Source organism: Vanacampus margaritifer, chromosome 17 (genome assembly GCF_051991255.1).
Source record: "Vanacampus margaritifer isolate UIUO_Vmar chromosome 17, RoL_Vmar_1.0, whole genome shotgun sequence".
Classification (NCBI taxonomy): Eukaryota; Metazoa; Chordata; class Actinopteri; order Syngnathiformes; family Syngnathidae; genus Vanacampus; species Vanacampus margaritifer.
This window is the reverse complement of record NC_135448.1, coordinates 6955120-6976378: the sequence shown is the minus strand read 5'-3', so window position 1 is coordinate 6976378 and position 21259 is coordinate 6955120. Positions and strand designations below refer to the sequence as shown.

At 37.4% G+C, this 21259-nt stretch overlaps 1 protein-coding gene across 3 annotated transcripts in view; it reads right to left on the bottom strand.

Annotated features, from left to right (window-relative positions):
• Positions 1 to 21259, bottom strand: part of rbms3 (RNA binding motif, single stranded interacting protein) — a 317367-nt gene that overhangs the window by 17419 nt on the left and 278689 nt on the right. For all 3 annotated transcript variants that reach the window (XM_077547933.1, XM_077547935.1, XM_077547934.1), the window contains exons 10-11: positions 19280 to 19330; positions 1383 to 1493 (exon numbers count right to left, since the gene is read on the bottom strand). In XM_077547933.1, the coding sequence (XP_077404059.1) occupies positions 1383 to 1493; positions 19280 to 19330 (162 nt within the window). The remainder of the gene's footprint in view (positions 1 to 1382; positions 1494 to 19279; positions 19331 to 21259) is intronic.

Sequence of the window (21259 nt, the reverse complement as noted above, 5' to 3'; positions counted from 1 at the left end):
GTTAAGGCAGGAAGACTGGTGACAACTTTAAGCCGCCGAGATCCAGGAATGGAGATGGCTCTTGATTTAAAGGCAGCGATTGTGAGCATGCGTGTGTGTGAGTGAGACTCAACTGATGGCGTGATATAGTACGTGAGAGAGAGTTAAAGGTGAGAAAGCAGAAAGACTGAATACAGTGTCGTGTTACAGGTGTCACAGTTTTGTAGGGTAGGTAGAAATCAGGGAGCACACATACACCTGGCGTTACTGATTATTATTATTATTTTAAATACAATAGCAATACAATTTAATTATTACGATAGTCATGCATGGATTTTCAAATGTACTATTTTACCCTACAACGCCAAACGTATCATTTTAAATACAAGACATTTTGAGCCCTCTAATTAATTTCCCCCATTAAAACCCTGACGTATATGATCTGACACATGCATTGCACAGATAATCCATTAGAGGGCAGTATCAACCAGCTGATTGCTTTTCCAGCGACCTTGCAAGATCGCCCCAATTGAGAAAGGAGAGACGCCTATACTTATTAAGAGTGGGATATGTTCTTTCTGATTTTTGGAAATACTAATATGTCTGTTTATTAATATATTTTTAACTGTTAAAAATGTACAAATTTAAAGCACTGTGACCGGATGTATCATATATGACACAAGTCAAAAGTTTTTTTTGTTTGTTCAAAAAGACCAATAAATACTCTACATACAAAGAATCTGAATTTTCTATCATATATTTTCTGGTTTAGGTAGAGCTTGGGCGATATTGCCAAATAATAAAATCTCGATTTTTACAGACATTCAGGACCATTACGATTTTAATCGATTTTAATCTAATAAACCCAACAAATATTTATCTAAAGGTTTCATTTAATTAAAAATAATTCCTGTGCAAAATGTTCAGACAACACTGACATGAACTTGACAGTGACGATATAATAAACAAACATCTCAATCTTAAAAATTGTAGCATATCAAGAGCTCGGTTTAATACAGGTGTCCTAAAACTTACTATACACTTCCGTTTTTTGTATTCGGTTTCAAATATCATTCAAACAGACGTGATGCAATCAGTATTTGACCACTTTGCTTGCAGTTTTTGTAAGCGCATCATTCCCTTGCCCATTGCTCGCCAATTGACATTAAAACAGCTTGGCAAAATTGCTGCCAGGCGAGTGGTTCTGCAATTCAGCGCCAATTTTTAAAGCTTTACGGTCATCACACCACTCCAACGCGTAGTACAATTTAACCAATCCACGTCGATTTACTCAAAACCCCTCGTAAAATATACAGATTTAATATAATTCATGGATATGCTAATGCTATCCACCAGTAATCTCAGACACTTGTTTTGTTGGAGCCAATGCAAGGGGTACTCACACTTCCTGTGGTGCCCAGGGACAGATGGTTCATCTGCTGGGTGAGGGGACCCATCATGCTGGCAGGCTGCATGGACATAGTGTGGTCCATGGCTGGCGTGATCACTGCACCCTGGATAGAGCAGACAGAACACAGCAGAAAATGTTCAAATGCATACACGCCACACATTTAGTTAGTTAATGGGAGCCCTGCAACACAGATTGTATTCCCGCAAATATCGGCCATCTGTAAATATTTACTCAACTGCAGATGGGGAGAGAAGTCTATTTCTTTCATTGTAAAATAGTAATAAACTGATTCTGTTAGCTATAGAAAGAAGCTGATATATTGAAAGGTGATTTAAAAAAAAAAAAGTTAAATTTTTTTGTCCAGATATTGCGTTCAATCATATTTAGTTTTCACAGTACTTCATGACTGCACAAGGTCTCTGTTGCTGTTTTTCATTGTTGTTGGGATAAACCGATTATCGGCCGATGCCGATATTTTCAAAATGTCAAATATTGGCATTAGCCTTTTTACGAATCTGAAGGCCGATAAAGCTGGTACACTGAGTGGCGAATGCTTGCGAAAGTAGCACATTTAGGGTTTTCATCAGGATTTGTAAGATGTTCACAGACACTTTTTACTTGTTGCAAACATTTTGAACATATTCAGACAATTTTTCACCATCTGCGAAGATGTTTTGAAACCTTTTCACCAACCCTGACGAAAACCCCAAATTAGCTAGTTCGCATGCATTTGTTGCTCAGTGATGTACAGGGAACTTTTCACTTAGGAATTTATTTAAATTTCCACTTCATAAAAAATTATGCTGACACTGAAAACTCCCTACACTTTTTATTTTTTTAACTAATTTGCTCCCCAAAACGTATAAAAACATTCTATTTTAAATATTGCCATGGTCCCAAAAACATATTTTTACATTTATGTTTTTTATGCTGAAGCATACAGACGGCTTTGATGCAGCCTCTGACCTGAAGCGGTGGCTTAAAGCAACGGTAGTTATTACAAAAAACGGCCAGCAGGTGGCAGCAGAGTATAAAAGATCAAACTGTTTTCCTCACTGTTTTAGACCGATTTGTGAATAATGATTAAATTGAGCTATACTGTAATGCTAATTGCTGCAAAACGGTAACAGATAGAAATATACTTTTTCCCTGATGAAAGAAGAGACTCTAATCTTTCCATGTTTTTATAGCAATAGAACACAATATTCTGTGGGCCTCGCAAAATCCGACAAAATCTAGTAAAACAGTCGTGAGCGAAGAAGGTTCAGTGAACATGGCTAGGAGTGAATAAGTTAAAAAAAAGTTTAAATAAAAAAATTATGTTGAAATTTTGGAAAACTACTTACAGTGGAAAATTTTAGGGAACTATTTACTTGCTTAGTTTTTAATGTAGTCAAACATGCTGATGACCCTGCAAGCTAATGAAGAGGAATAAATTTATTTGTCCTCTTTGCGTGTTCCAAAACTTGAAGACAGATTTAATGTAAGAAAAAACACCTTTGCAAAAATGATTTTAATCTAACAGAGATCTCTGGACATCGTAACAGACTCCAATTCATCACTTAACAGGTGGAATTCAGAGCGCCGAATGTGTCTCTTCCGCGTGTAAAATGGCTTCTTATAGTTAAAACCGACCGCCTCTCTTTCATTTGTAGACAAAACATACTCTCTGGGTACTTTTCCGTGAGCGATGGCGAAAACAGAGTCAGGGGTGCGTGTTCAAAGCAGATTCTGTTCTCAAGGACCAAATGTGTTTTCCCACAGAGAAGGAACTTCTAGACCAAATAATATGTCCCAGCTTAAGGTCAAATTATACTGAGTTCAACACTACTTGCTTTACACGTCTATAAAACCTTTCAACATGGTTAATATAAAGAATTAAGATGTTAATAATGTATAACAATGGTTAATATATGAAAACAAGGATTTAAATGTTAATAATATCTAACACTAACTGAATTAAAAAATAAATAAAAATATTTATAATTTTTAAACAAAGCTGTCAATTCTTTATATGTTGAAAAATAAAAAAGTACATTTCAAAAATTTTAAGCTAATATTTCTCTTTTACTGCAAATGAATATCAGCTTGAAATATTGGTTATCGGCCTCCTTGACTACTAATAATCGGTATCGGCCTTGAAAAAAATGTATTGGTCTATCTCTTTTTTTGTGTGCGCTATTTTTGCAAAGATATAAGAGAGTAATAAATAACAAATGATGTCAAAGTTGAAATTGGGGAGAGAAATGTGAGAAACTGAAGGGAAGTAAAAAGTGGAGGAACAAGAAGGCGTTAGCAAAAGAGATAAGCAATGAAGTGAAGATAAGAAAGTAAGAAAAAAGGTGCGTGGACTTAGGCAGGCGTCATCCAGTGATGAAAGAAAGGAACAATGTCATTAATTACCAATAGAACACAGCGATTGGCATCATCTTCACAATCAATATACTATCTTTACTCCATCTAAAGAGTCAGTATGTGCTGCTGATGCATAAATAATACTAGCCGGTGTGGCTCATTGATTGCTAAGAAGCTTTTTTTGTTTTCTCTTTGTTGCAATGCTCGGCATGTTTTCCCTAATGGGTGGAATGCTGGAAGCGTCCACAGTGCCAAGGAACACAAGGGAAACGTGTTGCTCTTTCTTTCCCTGTCACGAGAGTACCTCATCCCAAGTGCTGATGCTCCGTGAGGAACATAAACCCTTCAAGCCGTTTTCCACAGCTCACTTTGTGTGAACCCCCCCAAAAAAAAAAACGTGTGTGTGTGTGTGTGTGTGTGTGTGGGGATTCAACACAATAAAGGATTTACAGCAGACAGAGCATGTCAGGATGGAATATCCTCACGGGGTTCTCGGTTTTACGACTGAGTTTTGTTCAAATGGCGGTAGTATGGTGAGAAGAACTCGTGACTTAGTTTGTAGTTGTTTTGGTATTTATTGTTCTTGTAATGCTTGAGTTTGCGCCTAAATTTCCTTCGCTGTTGTGGCCTTTTGTTTGTAAATACCTTTTGATTTTTGGCTTGTTTTTGCTTTTGTAATAAATTGAGCAAACGTCTGACATTTGTTTTGTCTTTGTCATTTGATTGTCTTGGGGATCGAGAGTGATTCTTTCTGTCAGGTTCAGTCAACCTACAACATTTAATAAACAACACACAAGGAAGGAAGAGAAGAGACTTGGATTATTTTTGCTCTGACAGCAACATCCAATACGTAGACAATCATTTTCTTCTACCTTTCGTCTTCCGTTTTTGGATTGTTTTTTTCTCGGTAATTTTTTATACAAACTTTTTTTGCTATCAATTTTCAGAAATTTTGGGCAATTCTGACGCATTTTGGGGATTTTTTTCTCTTAATTTTGGACATACTTTTTGAATGTTTTCTTTTCTGCCTTTTAAAAAAATTCAAATTGTTGGCAATTTAATGGACATTTTATGGTAATTCTGCTTTTCCTCTTCCTTTTTGGACATTTTATGGTATTTTTTTTTTAAAATAGACATTTAGACAACAACAACTTTTTAATCAACATTTTGTCTCTTTCTGACAACGGAAAATTTTGGACTATTTTTTAATTATTTAATCATGAATCCATTGAAAGAATATTTGATCTTAACAAATAAATATGTTAAAAAAAATGAATTTCTACTTGATTTTTTTTAGATCCACAGGGAGCCACAGAAGAGGCACTAAAGAGCCACAGATTGCAGACCCCTGATCTAGCTCTTTATCTATGGCTTTAACTCTACAACTATACTGTAGCTGTACTATTAAGTCGGGTGTTGATACCTGGGTCACTTCCAGGTATTTGGGGCCTTGTGAAAAATATTACTTTAGGTCCAACCAATGCAGTGTGGAAAATATTTTTTCAGGGCCCCTGTCAAATACCTTGTAGAAATCATTGAAGTATATGAAAACATTTACAGCGGTCAGTTCATTCCTATTGAAAATAGTCTAAACAGAAAAAAGAAAACTATCTTCGTGTTTACTTCTTGCTTCGATTTGTACACCAATGATTACAGGGGAGAGTGGCTGGATGTCAGGAAGCACAAAAAAGCAGAGCGAGAGCAATCGAGAGGAGGTTCGACAGGAGAAGAAGGGAAGGTGAGAGAAGGAAAGGAACGCATAGGCAGGAGGACGGAAGGAAGTAGCACCTGTAACCGATTCAGCTGCTGACAATGCCTTCATAATGGGAACGGGAGAGCAACGGAAGGGCTTAATTCACCGACGTGTCAGGGAGAGTTAAGCCGATTTGTGATTTCGATTTTCCGTGTTTGTGAGAGGGAGTGTCTGAGCGAGAGAGAAATAGACAGCGAGGGAGGGAGCAACAGAGGCGGGGGTGTTAGTGTGGGTGCATGTGTGTGTGTATATGGTTTTATGTCCCTTAGCAGACAGACTATAAAAGAAAATTAAAGACTGACATGAATGCCAACGCATATTTTGATGTCTCTCCTTTGTCTGCGTACATATGTGACTTTGTGCGAGTGCTTGAGGAAAACCTTGATTAAGACAATATTGATCACAATCCCGACAGAGACAGAGATGATACCAGGCCCTCGACTGTTGCCGGCATTGATGTGCACTCAACCATCGTAGACAATGTACAGTAAATAAGAAACACTACAACCTGCAGTGTTTTTTTTAATGGCCACCAATTACAAGTGAAAAGCGTCTTCAAGGACTGATGGATTGCTGATCAGTATCAGATGGTTTGCACACTCAGTCACCACACGCTCACTAGACCAGATAAATGTCACATACACAGCAGGTGTTTTGCTTGACGGATTCATTTATGAGCACAGTATCTACAGCTTGTGAAAGACACTCAAGATTGCCACTGTATGTTATAGTTGCAGGTATTTTATTTAGTACTCATTCTGGTTAGGTTTGTGTCTTTCTCTTACAAGCTACTGTCATGTTTCGGTTCTGTGGGAGTTGGGTTTTTGTTTTGTTATGAGTGTTCTTGTTGTTTTGGTCTGTGGTTGGTGTTTGTCATTTGTTCCTGGTTTCTTCCTTTGTCTCGTTATGCCTAATCACGTCCACCTGTGTGTTTCTTCCCTTCACAGTGTGTGTGACCAATCAGTGCCCTCAGCCAATTGTGTTTCCCCAGGTGTGTCTTGTGTTGGTGTATTTAGTCTTGTCCAGTCGGTGTGGAAGCATTGCCAACGTTATGTGTGGGAGTCCGTGTTTCTTGTCGCGTCAAAGCTAAGCCCTCGTCACAGTTAAGTCGTCTTTGTTTTAGGTAAGTTGTCCTCATCACTGTCAAGTCGTCCACGACACAGTCAGGTTGTCCACGTCACAGTCAAGTCGTCCACGTCACAGTCAAGTCGTCTACATCGCAGTCAAGTCGTCCACATCACAGTCAAGTCGTCTACGTCCCAGTCAAGTTGTCCATGTCACAGTCAAGACGTCCACATCACAGTCAAGTCGTCCACGTCACAGTCAAGTCTTCCCCAAATCAGTCAAGTTATCCACATTTCAGTCAAGTCCTCAACATCTCAGTCAAGTTGTCCTTGTCACAGTTAAGTCGTCTACTTCTCAGTCAAGTCACGCGGATGACTTGACAGTCAAGTCGTCCTCATCACAGTCTAGTCGTCCACGTCACAGTCAAGTCATCCAGTCCAGTCCAGTCGTGGCGACCAGTCTACTCTGGTCATATCCAGTCCAGTCACGTCCCGTCCAGTCACGTGACGTCCAGTCATTGTCTACTCACCTTACTCTCTATGTTACAACAAACTTCCTCACATTGCCCTTCATTCCTATCTCCCTGCCGTGTTTCCCCGCATTTGGCAATCACTCACACCCATCATGACAGCTATGACATTTAAGACCAAATAAAATAGCTTAAATTTTTTTTTTTTATTAGTGCTGTAAAAGCTGTGTGTAGAGAACATTCCTAATATTTTATGTAGTTCAGGAAATACAGTTACTACAAATACAACCCTATACAATTAAAGAGCATACAACTAAAAGAAAATATCTCATGTTCTCCATAGATATCCAATCCTATTTGATCACGATCTAAATTGCTGGAGGTGAGCATTCCGTCATCCAACAATTTTGATCTTTCTACTCCTTTGTTGCAGGTGAACATATCCAGTCATGCCTTGGGCGTATCTCCTCTATGATCGCTTCAAATGTTCACTGGCATCTCGTTGCCTGCTAGAGGTGATCATTTCCTCAACCCGAGTTCAATCGCCTGAGGCAACAGAAAATCTCACGCTGGACACGGGTATTCAGACAGCAATAACAATATCAAAAACTGATCTGCGGAGGCAAAGTATGCTTGCTAAACCATCAGAAAATAATTTACACCAACAAATGCAAAACTAGTCTGATTGTTTTGTTTATTTATTTAAACCTTCTTTACATTATTTGCTTTTTGGAAGATATATCTTTATTTTTTAAAGTCATTGTCAATACTTTTGAAGTACCAGAATAATGACGTTACAACATATCTCCACAGGCACTGTGGCCTGCTTTTTTAAAAGCGTACATGAATGGTAAGAGTTGAGAACGACAACTCGATTCAACCACAGAAGGAAGGAATGATGTCCTGTCAAATCCTCACAACCGTCAAACATGACCACAGTGAGTCTTAGTCAAACAATGTGTCTCTTGTAGTCTACATGAAAGAGGACCCGGACTTCACTCAACACATTCCTTGTGAATTACAGTTACTTTTTCAGCGGGAGTTTTTGCGGTCTGCCGCCTGATGTCGGTGTGTGTATGCAAGTGTGTAAAAAACTGCATATCAGACACACTCATAACATATTTGTAGTTGAGTATTTCCATATTTATATCTCAATCACATGTGGCGACATGATGGGAAGATTTTATTTGGGAGGCTATCAAGTCTGGTACTTCAGTTGAGCATGTTCTAATGATTAATTTGCCACATAATAAAACACAATTAGCTACAGGGAATCATCAATGACCATAGTGTAGGTGTGAGAGTTTTATCTGTTTTTGTGTACATAATCTGACCACGAGTGTGTGAGCGTACATTCACATTCTTCTTTGTGTGTTTTATTCATGTAGTGTTAAAAAAAATTAATTTAAAAAAATCGCTCTTGACCACCTTTGTTGACTGTGGACAGAGAATCCACCCTCAGGCGCATTTCTATTCATGTCAGTCCCAAAAAGAGAGCCAGCATGTGGGGCTTTTCACTCTAATCCGCAGCATGAATCCCCCTCGGAGCAAATAGAGCACTATGACTGTTCTACGACTACCTACATAGTAGGAGACACACTGAACTTATTTCCAAATACCTAGACTGACACGGTGGAGAAATAGAGGGTTTACATCAAATAGCAGGCCTGGAATGCAAAATGTCTGGTGGTGGAAAATATGGCAAATAAATCATGTGTGACCTTTTACTGTATATACAATATGTTTGTTATGTTTAACATTGATGATTCTCCTTTGTGAGGATTTTGTCTTTTTTTTCCCCCAACATGTGACTATGTGTGTTTTATAAAAACCTCAAATGTCCCCAAAGTGAGACAATGTGACCTTTTTTGTGGAAAAATATGCCTTAACAGACAATAATCCAGGATCAATAATGAGATTAAGCGAGATCTTCCTTTATTTAAGGAGAATTCAGCACCTCTCAAGATATTTTCCAAAAAGATGTAAATCCAATTTGATTATTCAAAGAAAAAACAGATGTACAAGTTTTACAATTTAAAATTTTATCAGATAAACACAAAATGAAGGGCATTAATTTCTAAATGTGTCTTTAACCATGTTTTGGAAAATAGCTCGTAGCTCTTCTCTATAAATGAATTTAACTCCACATGAGTGTTCTACTTTTCCTTTGAGTTAAGAATACAATTGTACTGGTGTTGGCAAAGAGGAAAATGTATCAAAATGGAACCGGAAAATGTGGGAAAATTCCACATCTCTTGTTCTCTTGTCATGGCAGTTCAGTGCAACACAACTTTTCATAATATGACCCATTTAAAACATTGCCTGTACAGTTAATAAAGTTTTGATGATGGCAACACAAACATGGAATAAAGAAGCTAATTGCAGTTTCCATGATAACGTGTGACAAATTAGGGTGTTATAAATGTCTTTTAGGATGAAATGACATATTTTATATCCATCCATCCATCCATTTTCTTGACCGTTTTTCCTCACAAGGGTCGCGGGGGTGCTGGAGCCTATCCCAGCTGGCTTCGGGCAGTAGGCAGGGTACACCCTGAACTGGTTGCCAGCCAATCACAGGGCACACAGAGACAAACAACCATACTCACAATCACACCTATGGACAATTTGGAGTGTTCAATTAACCTGCCATGCATGTCTTTGGAATGTGGGAGGAAACCGGAGTACCCGGTGAAAACCCACGCAAGCACGGGGAGAACATGCAAACTCCACCCAGGAAGGCCGAAGCCCGGACTCGATCTCACGTCCTCAGCACTGGGAGGCGGACGTGCTAACCAGTCAGCCACCGTGCTGCCACATATTTTATAGTTCTTTGTAAATTATGTTTTGGATTTTAACCTATTCACTGCCAGCTCAGTTCAAATGAATATTTGACGTCTATAGTCGTGAATGAGTTAAAAGTGACCGACAGCGGGTGTCTGTCAGAAATTAACAAATGACTCACATAAATGTGTTGCATGGGTTGCATTAATATATTTTGCCTTTTTTTGTATTTTTTAGAAAAATAGAAATGAATGAATGAAATGAATGAAGCCTGCTGCCTCGCAAGATGATTTGATTCAAGATTTGAAGGATTTTAAGCCTAAGTGTCAACATTAGAGGACACTACAGGGAAAAATTGAATAATGAGCGTGAATAAGAAGCTGAGGGGCCGCTCGGATGTGAAAGCCACACGACATGTAACACCAATGAAGGATTTGACTTATCCGCCAAAGATGTTTGACGACTGTGTAGGTATTTGTCCTCAACAGATTAAATGAAAATGAAAGAGATGATGGATCAATCACCACCCATTGAATCATTTGTTCGTCCATCATGGGCAATATCTCAGGGGTTGCGGGGAGAATTTCAATTCGGTGTTTTATCTCCAGCTCAACATTGTCAATTGTAAGGTAATGTACTGCTGGCTATGAGTCCAATTATGGTGACATATTATAGTTGTAAGCAATAGCTTAACTGTGATAGTTTGTGTTCTAATACATTCCATTCATCTAAGCAAAGTACTCATGGTAATGAGGTAATTATCAAAGCCCTCTTACTAAGGAGAACATGCTATTTGGATGGATGCATAGGGGTGTGTAAGTGTGTGTGTGTGTGTGTGTGTGTGAGGATCAAGGTGCTAGATGAAGCATGTAACACTATTTGTCATGTCTTTACAGGAGGTCCATTCCTCCGCATGCTCAGACTGTCTTCTGTGAGTCCTTGTCTAACTTCCATATATAGATGAAAGGCAGATTCATACATAGAAAGCTAATAAAGCTTGGCCTGCTCGTCAAAGCATAGCAATGGCCATCTGGAATGCTCACAATACTTGAAAATACTCTTTGTACTTTTACCGAAAAACATTTCATAGTCCGAAGAATACAAAATCTATTTTGGTGTTAATGGTATTGGTATGCATATAGTGATTAAGTGCTTTTTTGAAAACATATCCGAGTTTAGGACCGCTCCTTCATTTGAATAACATTTCATGACAACTTTCATGCTGCCAGCATCTGCAGCATGAAATAAATAAATATGAGAGCGGAGCCTTTTTATTTATTGTTTGAGATTTAATTCCATTGATAAGTATTTATTTTTATATTTATTTTTACTTTGAGTTTATATTTCCATTTATATATTTTTGTATGTTTAATTTTTGAATTATATTATATATTCGTTTTTATTTATTTATTTTCATTCATTCCTTTATTTATTTTTAATGTTGGCAGTTTTGGTCCTCCATAGTATGCGCCCTACGCGCAGCTATGTCAACCTACGGACAAGTTTTCCTTTTTAGTTTAAAATAACTTACTTTGACCTCCAGGATTCTTCCCGCTGTACTCTGGCCAACGGTAGAACCTAGGTTTATTTTCACTTTTGGTAAAGTTTTAAATACCTGTCATACTAGCTAGCTAACACTACGCTGCCTGTCGTACTAGCTAGTTAGCGCTACACTAACCTAGAAGGTTCATCTCTCTGTTCCAACTGCCTCCCCATATGTTTTTAAAGATTAAGTTACACAATAAAAATGATTTATTTTGTTGTTTAACTATACAGTTTGAAAAGAAAAAGCAGGAGAACAGGGGAAAAATGGCAAAACGTTATTAACAGAGTAACTATGATTGCAGGAGGGCAATAGCTACACTAGAAATAGCAATTGTGATGACAAAGAAGCAGAGGTAGCAGACAGCGAAGAGGGAGGAGAGAAACAGCAATGAAAGCAACTCGAGGGCAACTGTCTCAAATTCTGCCTCAAGAGTCAAATCCACGAGACTGGCAATGTTCCTCTCTCTATATCCGCAGTGCGTTTTTAATGTCAAGCATCGAGATTGGTATCTCACAGTGCACTGATTCACCCCCTGCCTGATTAGGGCTGATAGTTACGGTCCAATTCTAGGAGGCCCCAGCAAGCATCTAACTGGCACTGAGAACTGGCTGGGGCGCATCAGAAAGGAATTCAATACTTCACCTGCGGCATGTAAGGGCCGATACACTCCAGCAAGTACACATTCTTAGCACAAACGCTTCTTAGTGAAGGGGAAGAAAAAAATGGGGTCTGGCTAAGTCATGGGGAAAGATAGCAATGCTGCGCTTGGTTGGCGCTGCCGCTACGCTTTGCTCTTTGGAAGCGTGAGAATTTGAGTGTGTGTGACTGCTGATCTGTATGTAAGTGAGATTTAGCCCTATGGATGCGTTTCAAGCAGTATGTGTGTTTTGGGCACTCTATTTGTCTCTTTTCACCACTGTTCTCTATTCCCGTAAGCTCTACTGACTTGCGTTGACAAATAATAAAAAGGCAATCATGTTACTCTGACATCATTACATTGCAAAACAGAAGTGTAGAAGAAGGGAGACAAGTGGAACGTCCCAAAACTTGTACAATTTGGAGTTTAAACTAGACAAAGTGCAATTTCTGGAAAAATTGCGTGGGAATGCTGAAAAGCTGAATGCTATTAGCTGAATGCTAAGATTTGAATGCATGTGCTTATGAAGTAAATTTAAAGATAAATTACTTAAGTACTAAAATGTGGCCCAAGCGGGGTTTGCTGAAAAGAATACTCAAGTACTGAGTGCCATATTTTCACGACTATAAGGCGCACTTAACTGTAAATGTTGTTGTGCGGAGGACTTCAGACATTTTACAACTTGCCTTAAATACATGTAAAAAAATATATGCTTAATGATGTTTACAGGAGGAAACTTGTATATATATATATACTGTATATATATATTTTTTAATTAAAGAATAACTGTAATTCAATAAAAGATGCCTCTGCCAAATCTAATTTTGGGGTTTAAAGAACTGAGCGATAAAAGAAAAAGGGAGTCTTCAAAGCAGCGTGAGAACCCGAAAGACTCAATTGAAAGATGATGTGAGTCTATTGGGTTCTCGTGCCTGCCAGTCTGAAATCGGGGCCGTATTTCCTGCGTATAGCCTAAGCAATGTGTCCGCGGAAATGCTCCCACACAGTTAGACAAGCAAAGCGCTTACGTGTAAATACGGCAAATCTAATGTATGAATGGTGCGGCGGGTAACGACTCTCGTGTAGCCCAATATAGCGGAGTAAGATTAAGAGCGTTCCTTCTTCACACATCTACTTAAGTAAAAGTAAAAAGTATTGTGTGGTAAAACTATTCTTAGAAGTAATTTTTTTTTTCAAAAAGCTACTCAAGTAAATGTAACAGAGTAAATGTAACTCATTACTACCCTCCTCTGTCAGTTGGTATTACATGTACATCACTTAGCATAATGGCCATGGATATATTTGCAATGTACAGTTGAAGGTGAGGTTCGAACCCGCGACTTCCTGGTTATTGGACAATACACTTTACCAATGAAAAGTTGGAAAAGGAAAGTGGGACTTATATTTTTCATATTTTATATATACATATTTCAATGTCTGTTCCATTAAAATTAATGGGGAAAAGTTGATATTTAATGTTAAGTTGTGCCAATACTGTAAGTATTGTGAAATCAGACGATATTATATACGAGACTGTATAACCCGGGAGGCGTGAATTTTTGAAGCAAGATGAAATTTGAACAGTGTAAATCGAAATTATTATCTGGGTGTTGTTCCACGGCAAAAAAGTCTGGCAAATAAAAATCACATGGATAAATAGTAGATGCTCAAGCATAACTTCATCTCAATGAGCATCTAAATGATTAACTTCACAAATTGGTTTTAAGGATTTATTTTTTATTTATGAGGGGGAAAAAAACAAAAGTGTGATGATTAACTAGTGATTGGCTTACTGTAAAATAGTAAAATAATAAAAAGTATCTGGTTGATGAGGACGAGAGGAAAACATACTCTATATCTAGCTATTGTCTTCACTGCTTATCCTCATTTAGTTAACGGGCAGACAACAAATTTGATGAAGACATGATGTACCAATAGCCACTATTAGGATATTATAATTTTATAGTATCCTAGTAATAATATTAATAATAATAATAATAATTATTATTATTATTTTATTATTATTATATTATAATTATATAATAATTATTAATATTATACAAATATTGCAAAATGCTTATGAAGTAAATTGAAAACTGTATTTTCAGTTATTTCTGGAGAAACTTACATTCACGTTGTTATATAAGCTCAGTACTTTTCATTTTGTCAAAGTATCATTCCTTCAAAGTTGTCCAATGAAAAGATATAACTAACTAGACAAAGTGTAATTTCTGCAGAAATTGTGTGGGAATACTGAAAGCTAAATGCTAATAGCTGAATGCTAAGACTTCAATGTATGCACAATGCTTATGAAGTAAATTGAAAGATACATTATTTGAAATTGACAAATTATTAATTGTAGTTGAATGATAAATGAATAAAAAGAAAACTTGAACTGCAATCTGTCTAAGGTGGGATCGAACCATTGCCTCATGTTTACTGGTCAAAAATTTCAAAGTCTGTCCCATTGAAAATGATTGGGGAAAAGTTGATATTTAACATTAAATTGAGAGAAAACTGTATGTAATGTCGAATCAGACGATATATTGCTAGGAAGGCATGCATTTTTTAAGTAAGTTGACATTTGAATGGTCCAAATCGGATGTATTATGTGGGAGTTTTTGCACGACAGAAAAGTGCGGAGAACAAAAAGTACCTAAAATAATAACATAGGTTGGAAACACACAATTATTGTTTTCCACATAAGGTGCACATTTAAAAGTAATCTATGATACATTTAAAAAACAGAGCCTCACTCACTCTTTTAGTGTCCCAGTACAACCTCTTATAAGGACCCCGATTTTATATGGATTGATTTGTGAAAATAAAAAATATTGGAGTAGCCCTATGATCTTTTGACGCTAGACTGCTTGGCTAATTTGCTGCAATTCAATGAGATGCTGGCAAGCACTCCGTGTAAGGAGGCCTTTCACAGTGCAGGCAGGGAGCAGACATGCTGTAAGCCTGGGCCATAAAGCGAGACAGCTTGCTAGCTATCATGCACTGATGGTTTGTGATAGCCAGGGTTAGTGCCTAGCAGCCGTTCGGTGTCTGCTACGTCATCATAACACAATGGGGGAGTGGCCATGGGGACAGATATGGACACATGGATGTTTTCCTGCTGGCACAAAACTGTGAAGATGCACCATGCAATGTGCCAACAATTTCAAGAGGTCTCATGACATATTGTTGGATGATGGACAACAGACAGTCAACCAGGCTGGACGGGAATATGACATGAATCACACATATGGTAATGCATCAACACAACAATAAAAACAACACAACAACACAAACAACTACATGATCAATATCAATAGAGACTTTTTTTTTGGTCTTATCAATTAATAATTGCCTAAGAAATCGCATGAGTGAGTGTTTTTAGTGAGACACTTGCAAAACTTGTTCAAACTTGTTTTTAAACTTGGACGCCGGACTAGAGAGATTATTGTTATTAAACAATTTTAACATAATATATACCTCCTCTGTATAAGTAAAGAATAAAAATCAAACAACTCTCTTTTGAAGTCTACTTGACAAATTAATATATAATGAACAAAATGTTCTCAGCCCAACCGTTTTTGCTCCAGCAATCGGCTTTAAAAAAAAAAAAAGCCTGGGCAGGGATCGAACCCGCACCACAACTTTGTCTCCGCTTGGTGAGCGCAGAGTGCTACCAGTAAGCCGCTCACAAAGTGAGTTACGTAAAAAGCCGACCTACTTTTTTCTTCTTCAAAAAAACAAAAAACAAATGTTTTTAAATACAATATATGGCAATAATAACATGCAGACACTAAACTAAAGCCGCCTTTTTTTCTCCCTAAACCCCTTGTGATCAACTTGGGAGCAGTTCATGGTCTACCAGTCGAAGTAACAACATGGTGCACTTCGCTTCCCATTTGTCCCGCAATGAAAACCGTCCATTTTCATGAATTTATACAAAACAAAACAAAAAAAGACACTCAGACAGGATGTAAAAAAGTGGACATGTCTGGGAAATATAGGATATTTGGTCATCCTAACATAAGTGCACCCCATTTACTCTGTCGATCGCATGTTGTTTGTTTAGGAACGCAACAAGGCTTAACTTGCTTTCTGTATAGGCGTTTCACATTGCTCCAAATAAAGTTTCTACAAAATTTATTAAACTGGAAATGATTTTTGAAAAATGAATCTCTCAGTTATGTTAGTAACAACCCAAAAAATAATATAAAGCAAACTTGTCATTACAGTCGGTGTTCCTTTTAAGACAATGAATATGAAATTCAACGGAAAACCTCAGAAATTTGGGGGCGAAATGGGGAAATAGTCTCAAAGGCACTTTTAACTGATTTTGACCTACCTCAACTTTGTCCTTGACGTGAATCATCTGTGCCATGTAAGTGGTAACACAACGTTCAAAACAAGCACATTCTGCAACAATAGTTTTTCGCTGACCACAATAATTGCCACAAAAGCTGAGTATGATGCAAGCAGGCTCAGACAGAGACGCAGCGGAGGCAGAGTGAGTTAAGACAAAGAAGTCAGGAGTTCATGTGCATTGAAGGCAAGGCAGAGGCAGTGGATTGGAGGGCAGCGGCTGCTGAGAGTGTGTCGGCCTGTTTGGTGACCCGCTGTGTCCAGATTACATGTTCACTGTCCCACAGCAGGAGTGGGAGTGAGAAGGATAGGTCTGAGTGGTAAATGACCACAGCGGGCAGCATCATGCGACTGCTTGAAAGCACTCATGGCGTTAGCGCTGGACTAGCAACCTATTTTCACTGTCTCTTTGCTAACATTCAATTTTATTGACACATTTTCGCTATATTGAGATTGCAAAAGTTTGTACATCATTGATGTAAAAATAAATACATAAATAAAAAAGAAAAAAAGAAAAAAGAAAACAAAAAAATATATATATATATATAAAATATGTTTACTCATAAAAATGTAAACTGATATTTAATCCTTGATCAGGAGTCCGCAACCTTTATTGTCAATTTTAGGCCAAATAAAAAATCTGTCTGTAGCCATGAAACATTTCAACATTGTGATGTGCGAAACAGTGTATTGGTGTTAGTCTAATTTACTGAGGGCCCACAAGCTAATTAGAGCTGCACCATAACAGAAGAATCCACCATGCAGCATCCAACATTTTGAGATTCACTCCCTTCTACATTTTTGTCTTCCATGTTTGCACTTTTTTGTAGTTGTAATTTTTCACATTTCATTTTTCAAACATTTCTAGACTTTTCTGCCTTTCTGGCAAATTTCCAACCAACATTTTTGGCAATTTTATGGACATTTAATTTTTTTCTGCCTCTTTCCTTCCTTCCTTTGGTCATTTCATGGCTATTTTGGGACTTTTTTCTTTCTTTTTTGCTATCAATTGTCTGACATTTTTGGCAATTTTGTGGACATATTATGGCAATTTTCAAGATTTGTTCTTTTATTTTTATTTTTTGACTTGTGGTTACTTTTTGAACATTTCTTTCCAGCCTTTTCTTAAATCTATTTTTTTGGGGGGGATTTTGTGGAAATTTTATGGTATGTTTTGAGATTTTGTCTTTTGTTTTTGTACATTGTATTGTTACTTTTTAAACAAACAAGAAAAAGCAGAAAAGAAACAGCTTTTTTCCATATATTTCATGGTCATTTTCGAGAGATTTGTTCTTTTGTTTTTTGACATTTTATGGTTACTTTTTGAACATCTTCTTTCCAACTTTTTCTAAAAATCAATAAACTTTTTTGTGGACATTTTATGGTACGTTTCAGGATTTCGGCTTTTGTCTTTGGAAATTTTATTGTTACTTTTTAAACAAACCCCCAAAAAGCAGAAACATTTTTTTTTTCCTCCATATAAATCTTCTGAGATTTTACAGTAATTTTCAAGATTTCTTCTTTAATTTTTCAACATTTTATAGCTCCTTTTCACATTTTCTGTTCTGTCTTATTTTTTATTAATTTCTCTGACATTTTTGGCAATTTCATGGACATCTTATGTTAGTTTTTCTTCTTTTCTATTTCCCTTTTGGACATTTTATGGTCACATTTTGCACATTTTTAGTTTAAGAAAAAAAAAACTTTCATGTACCTTTCATCTATAATTTTTTTCTGACAACTCAAATATTTGGACTACTGTATTTATTTAAAAAAATCTAAATCAATTTATTTAAACAATATTTTAGCTAAAAACTAAAAATAAATATGTAAAAAAAAAAATCTTACTACAAATTTTTTTAGAGATCCAAAAGGAGCTACAAGGAGAGACTGAAGAGCTACTTGGCTCCTGAGCTGCAAGTTGCAGACCCCTGTCCTTGATGCTTCCTTTAATCATTGAAATAGATCATGTAAAATGACAAACATTGGACATAAAGAGCGAGTGACATCAGGCTCTATAGGGGGTCCTAAGTAGAATGACTGACATGGAGGCTGGCCATTGATGAAAGGCATATACGGTGAAAATACAGGCCAATTGCAGTATAGTCTCAACAATCAATGGCAATTTTCTGAGTTTGAACATTTTCTTTCGCTTTTCTATGATGATCTTCAGACCACAGGGACCCGGTGATGGCAACGAAAACAAATATGCTGACTATTGAATCAGAAAGTGACCACACATTGTAACCAAATGATCCTGCACCACAGCTTTGACAAAAAGACTGCAGTTGATCAGGGAGGTCCTTCAAAATGAGCCACATGGCATTCATGTTCACACTGCTAAAAGTTTATTGCCACAAAGGGCGCCCCGAAGTGTGATTGTCTGCATCTGTACTTAAAACTAAGGAACTCAAAGAGGGGTGACTCAGGTAGAAGTTGAGCACCGGACAGCCCCTCTGAGGAGCATTCCCTTCAATACTGCTCCACACTGCGCTGTAGCAGCCTTTAACTAAGGCATCTATTATGGTAATCATTTTCTGTGATAGAGTTAAGAGGATATTAAGGAATCAAACGTGCCGCTATTACTGATTCCCACTCTCATTCAATGAATGAACTGAGAGAAGAGGAGAACAAAGTGCACTAGATGTGCTTTAGGGGACACAAAAAGCCCCAAGCAAAGCCTCTGGCAGAAGGATTTAAAACCTTTATGGAGCTAAACAAGAACACTTATGCCGCTAGGATCAATTAAATGGCTCAACCTAAAAAAATACATTACCACTGATGTCTTATTTTCTTCACCATTATTACATTAGGGCATCATTTCTGTTTTAGAGAGCAAAGCCCATATGGTGAGTTCTTCATTTTTTATAAAATATAGCGAGTGATGGACAGCTACTGAATGAAAATGGTTGAATACTTACTGTAGGTTGCATAACATATTGTTGATGAGGCATCCATGATGTACTCTGGACCTAAAGGAAAGAAAATACAGTATATGATGAAACAATGGAAGCATAGTTTCCTTTTTACATCCCAAGTAAAGTGACATTCACAAATTCTCTGGGGAGTGGAACTTAAACGATGATTAAATTGCTTAACTTCACAAAGTTTAAATGACTCACAAAAAGTACCTCAGGTGTTGAGAAAATGTACCTCATTATTATGAACGGTATGACTTGTGCATAGACTCTGCTAATTAGACCATTTCTCTATTATGATAATGGCATTAATTCCAAATGAAGTTATGGTACAAGTTGTCTCAGAGGTGGTGAACAATCAGGGAACACACAGTTGAGGGTTGAAAACAGAATTGTCTTCTGTGCCAAAGGTCACAAAGATAAAGCAAGCAACACAACATGCACCGTCACCATTATTATATACGGGCGCTGACAGTGACGAGGAATTGAGGAGCAAAGTGAATTTTTAGATGTGCTGGAGAGAATTAGACAGCTTGGAGCAGACAAACACACAGGCTGGCCACTGATCCTGCTAAAATGATTTGATTAAACAAAGACAAACATAGAATAATCTGCTCTAAGAGCAATAAATCCTCTCAGTCAACCCAAACTCGTGATTTGGACTCGCATCTAAACAAGCATGATGCTCAACAAAATTAAGCCAAATCTATTTGTTTAGACAGACAGTGTTTGCTCTTCCCAGCTCCAGCTAAAGCAGACCGAGTTCATCCTAAAATGAAAATGATGGCAATTATATGACTATAATATGTCACAAAAACAGAGATACATAAGTATGAAAATGGTAGAAATGAAACCTATATATATATATATATATATAATATATGGTGTAGCAAAAACCGAATTGAAGCGGAACACCATTTTTTGATTCAAAAGGTTTGAGTGCATCGAACCAAACCAAATCATTCCTTTGAAATATATTGAGATACGTATTGAATCGTCTTTTATCGGAGAAATATACCTTACAAGGAAATAACACATTTACAATACTGGCAAGTTCATTTAAATGTATGTAAAAATAAAAGTCATTGCCTCATCCCCTCTTGAACTGAGTCGTACCATATTGAATCGTCTTGTGGAGAGATGCACACCGCTAATATATAGTATATATAGTCCATAGGTATGAAAACACACTTGAATGGCTGGTTATCTAAAAATGACTATTAATCCAGGGTGTACCCCGCTTTGCCAGCTACAAAGGTGGCAAATCCAGGTCCAGAAAATACTAAAAACCCCGCCACAGTTTGGTCTTTAGCCCCTGATGCTAGCAAGCTAGCTCCCTTAAAGGTAAACAAGCTCCATGGGAGCTAGCCAGGGAGCTAGCTAGCTAGCCCCTGGAGCTAAAGCCAAACTGGGGCAGGTTTTTTACTTTCTGGAGCTGGATTTGCCACCTCTGTAGCTATAGAAAATGGATGTAGAGAAGAAATATCATGTACTTTGATGCGATCAACCTTTTATGTCACACACTATCTTGAAACGTAAGCAGCAAGGTTCGAGCCATATAGCCACATTCTACATGTCCACATTCAACCACTTAAGGTCAATGAAAAGCAGCTTATAAATGAAAATTCTTATCAATGAGCCTCTTGAGTAATAGCTCTTTAACGCGGATTGTGGCACCGAGTGAACCCCAACCACCGAGTAACTAAGTTTAGTGTCTGAAATTGAGGTGCTTACGAGTGGGGAGGAGATTATAAAGTATTGTTTGGTGTTCAAAAGATAAAAAATAAAATAATGCACGTGGCAACATATCACTGATAAAGTGTTTGGCGGATACAAAGCTGGTAAGAAAAATAAACAAATGTATCCCTTAAAAGATAGCATATGTGTCACAGGTGGGGGCAATGACACTTAATAGTCTTTTGAACGCAGCACTTTTACATGGAAAACACAATGCACAAACTATAAATGGCATTCAAAACAGCA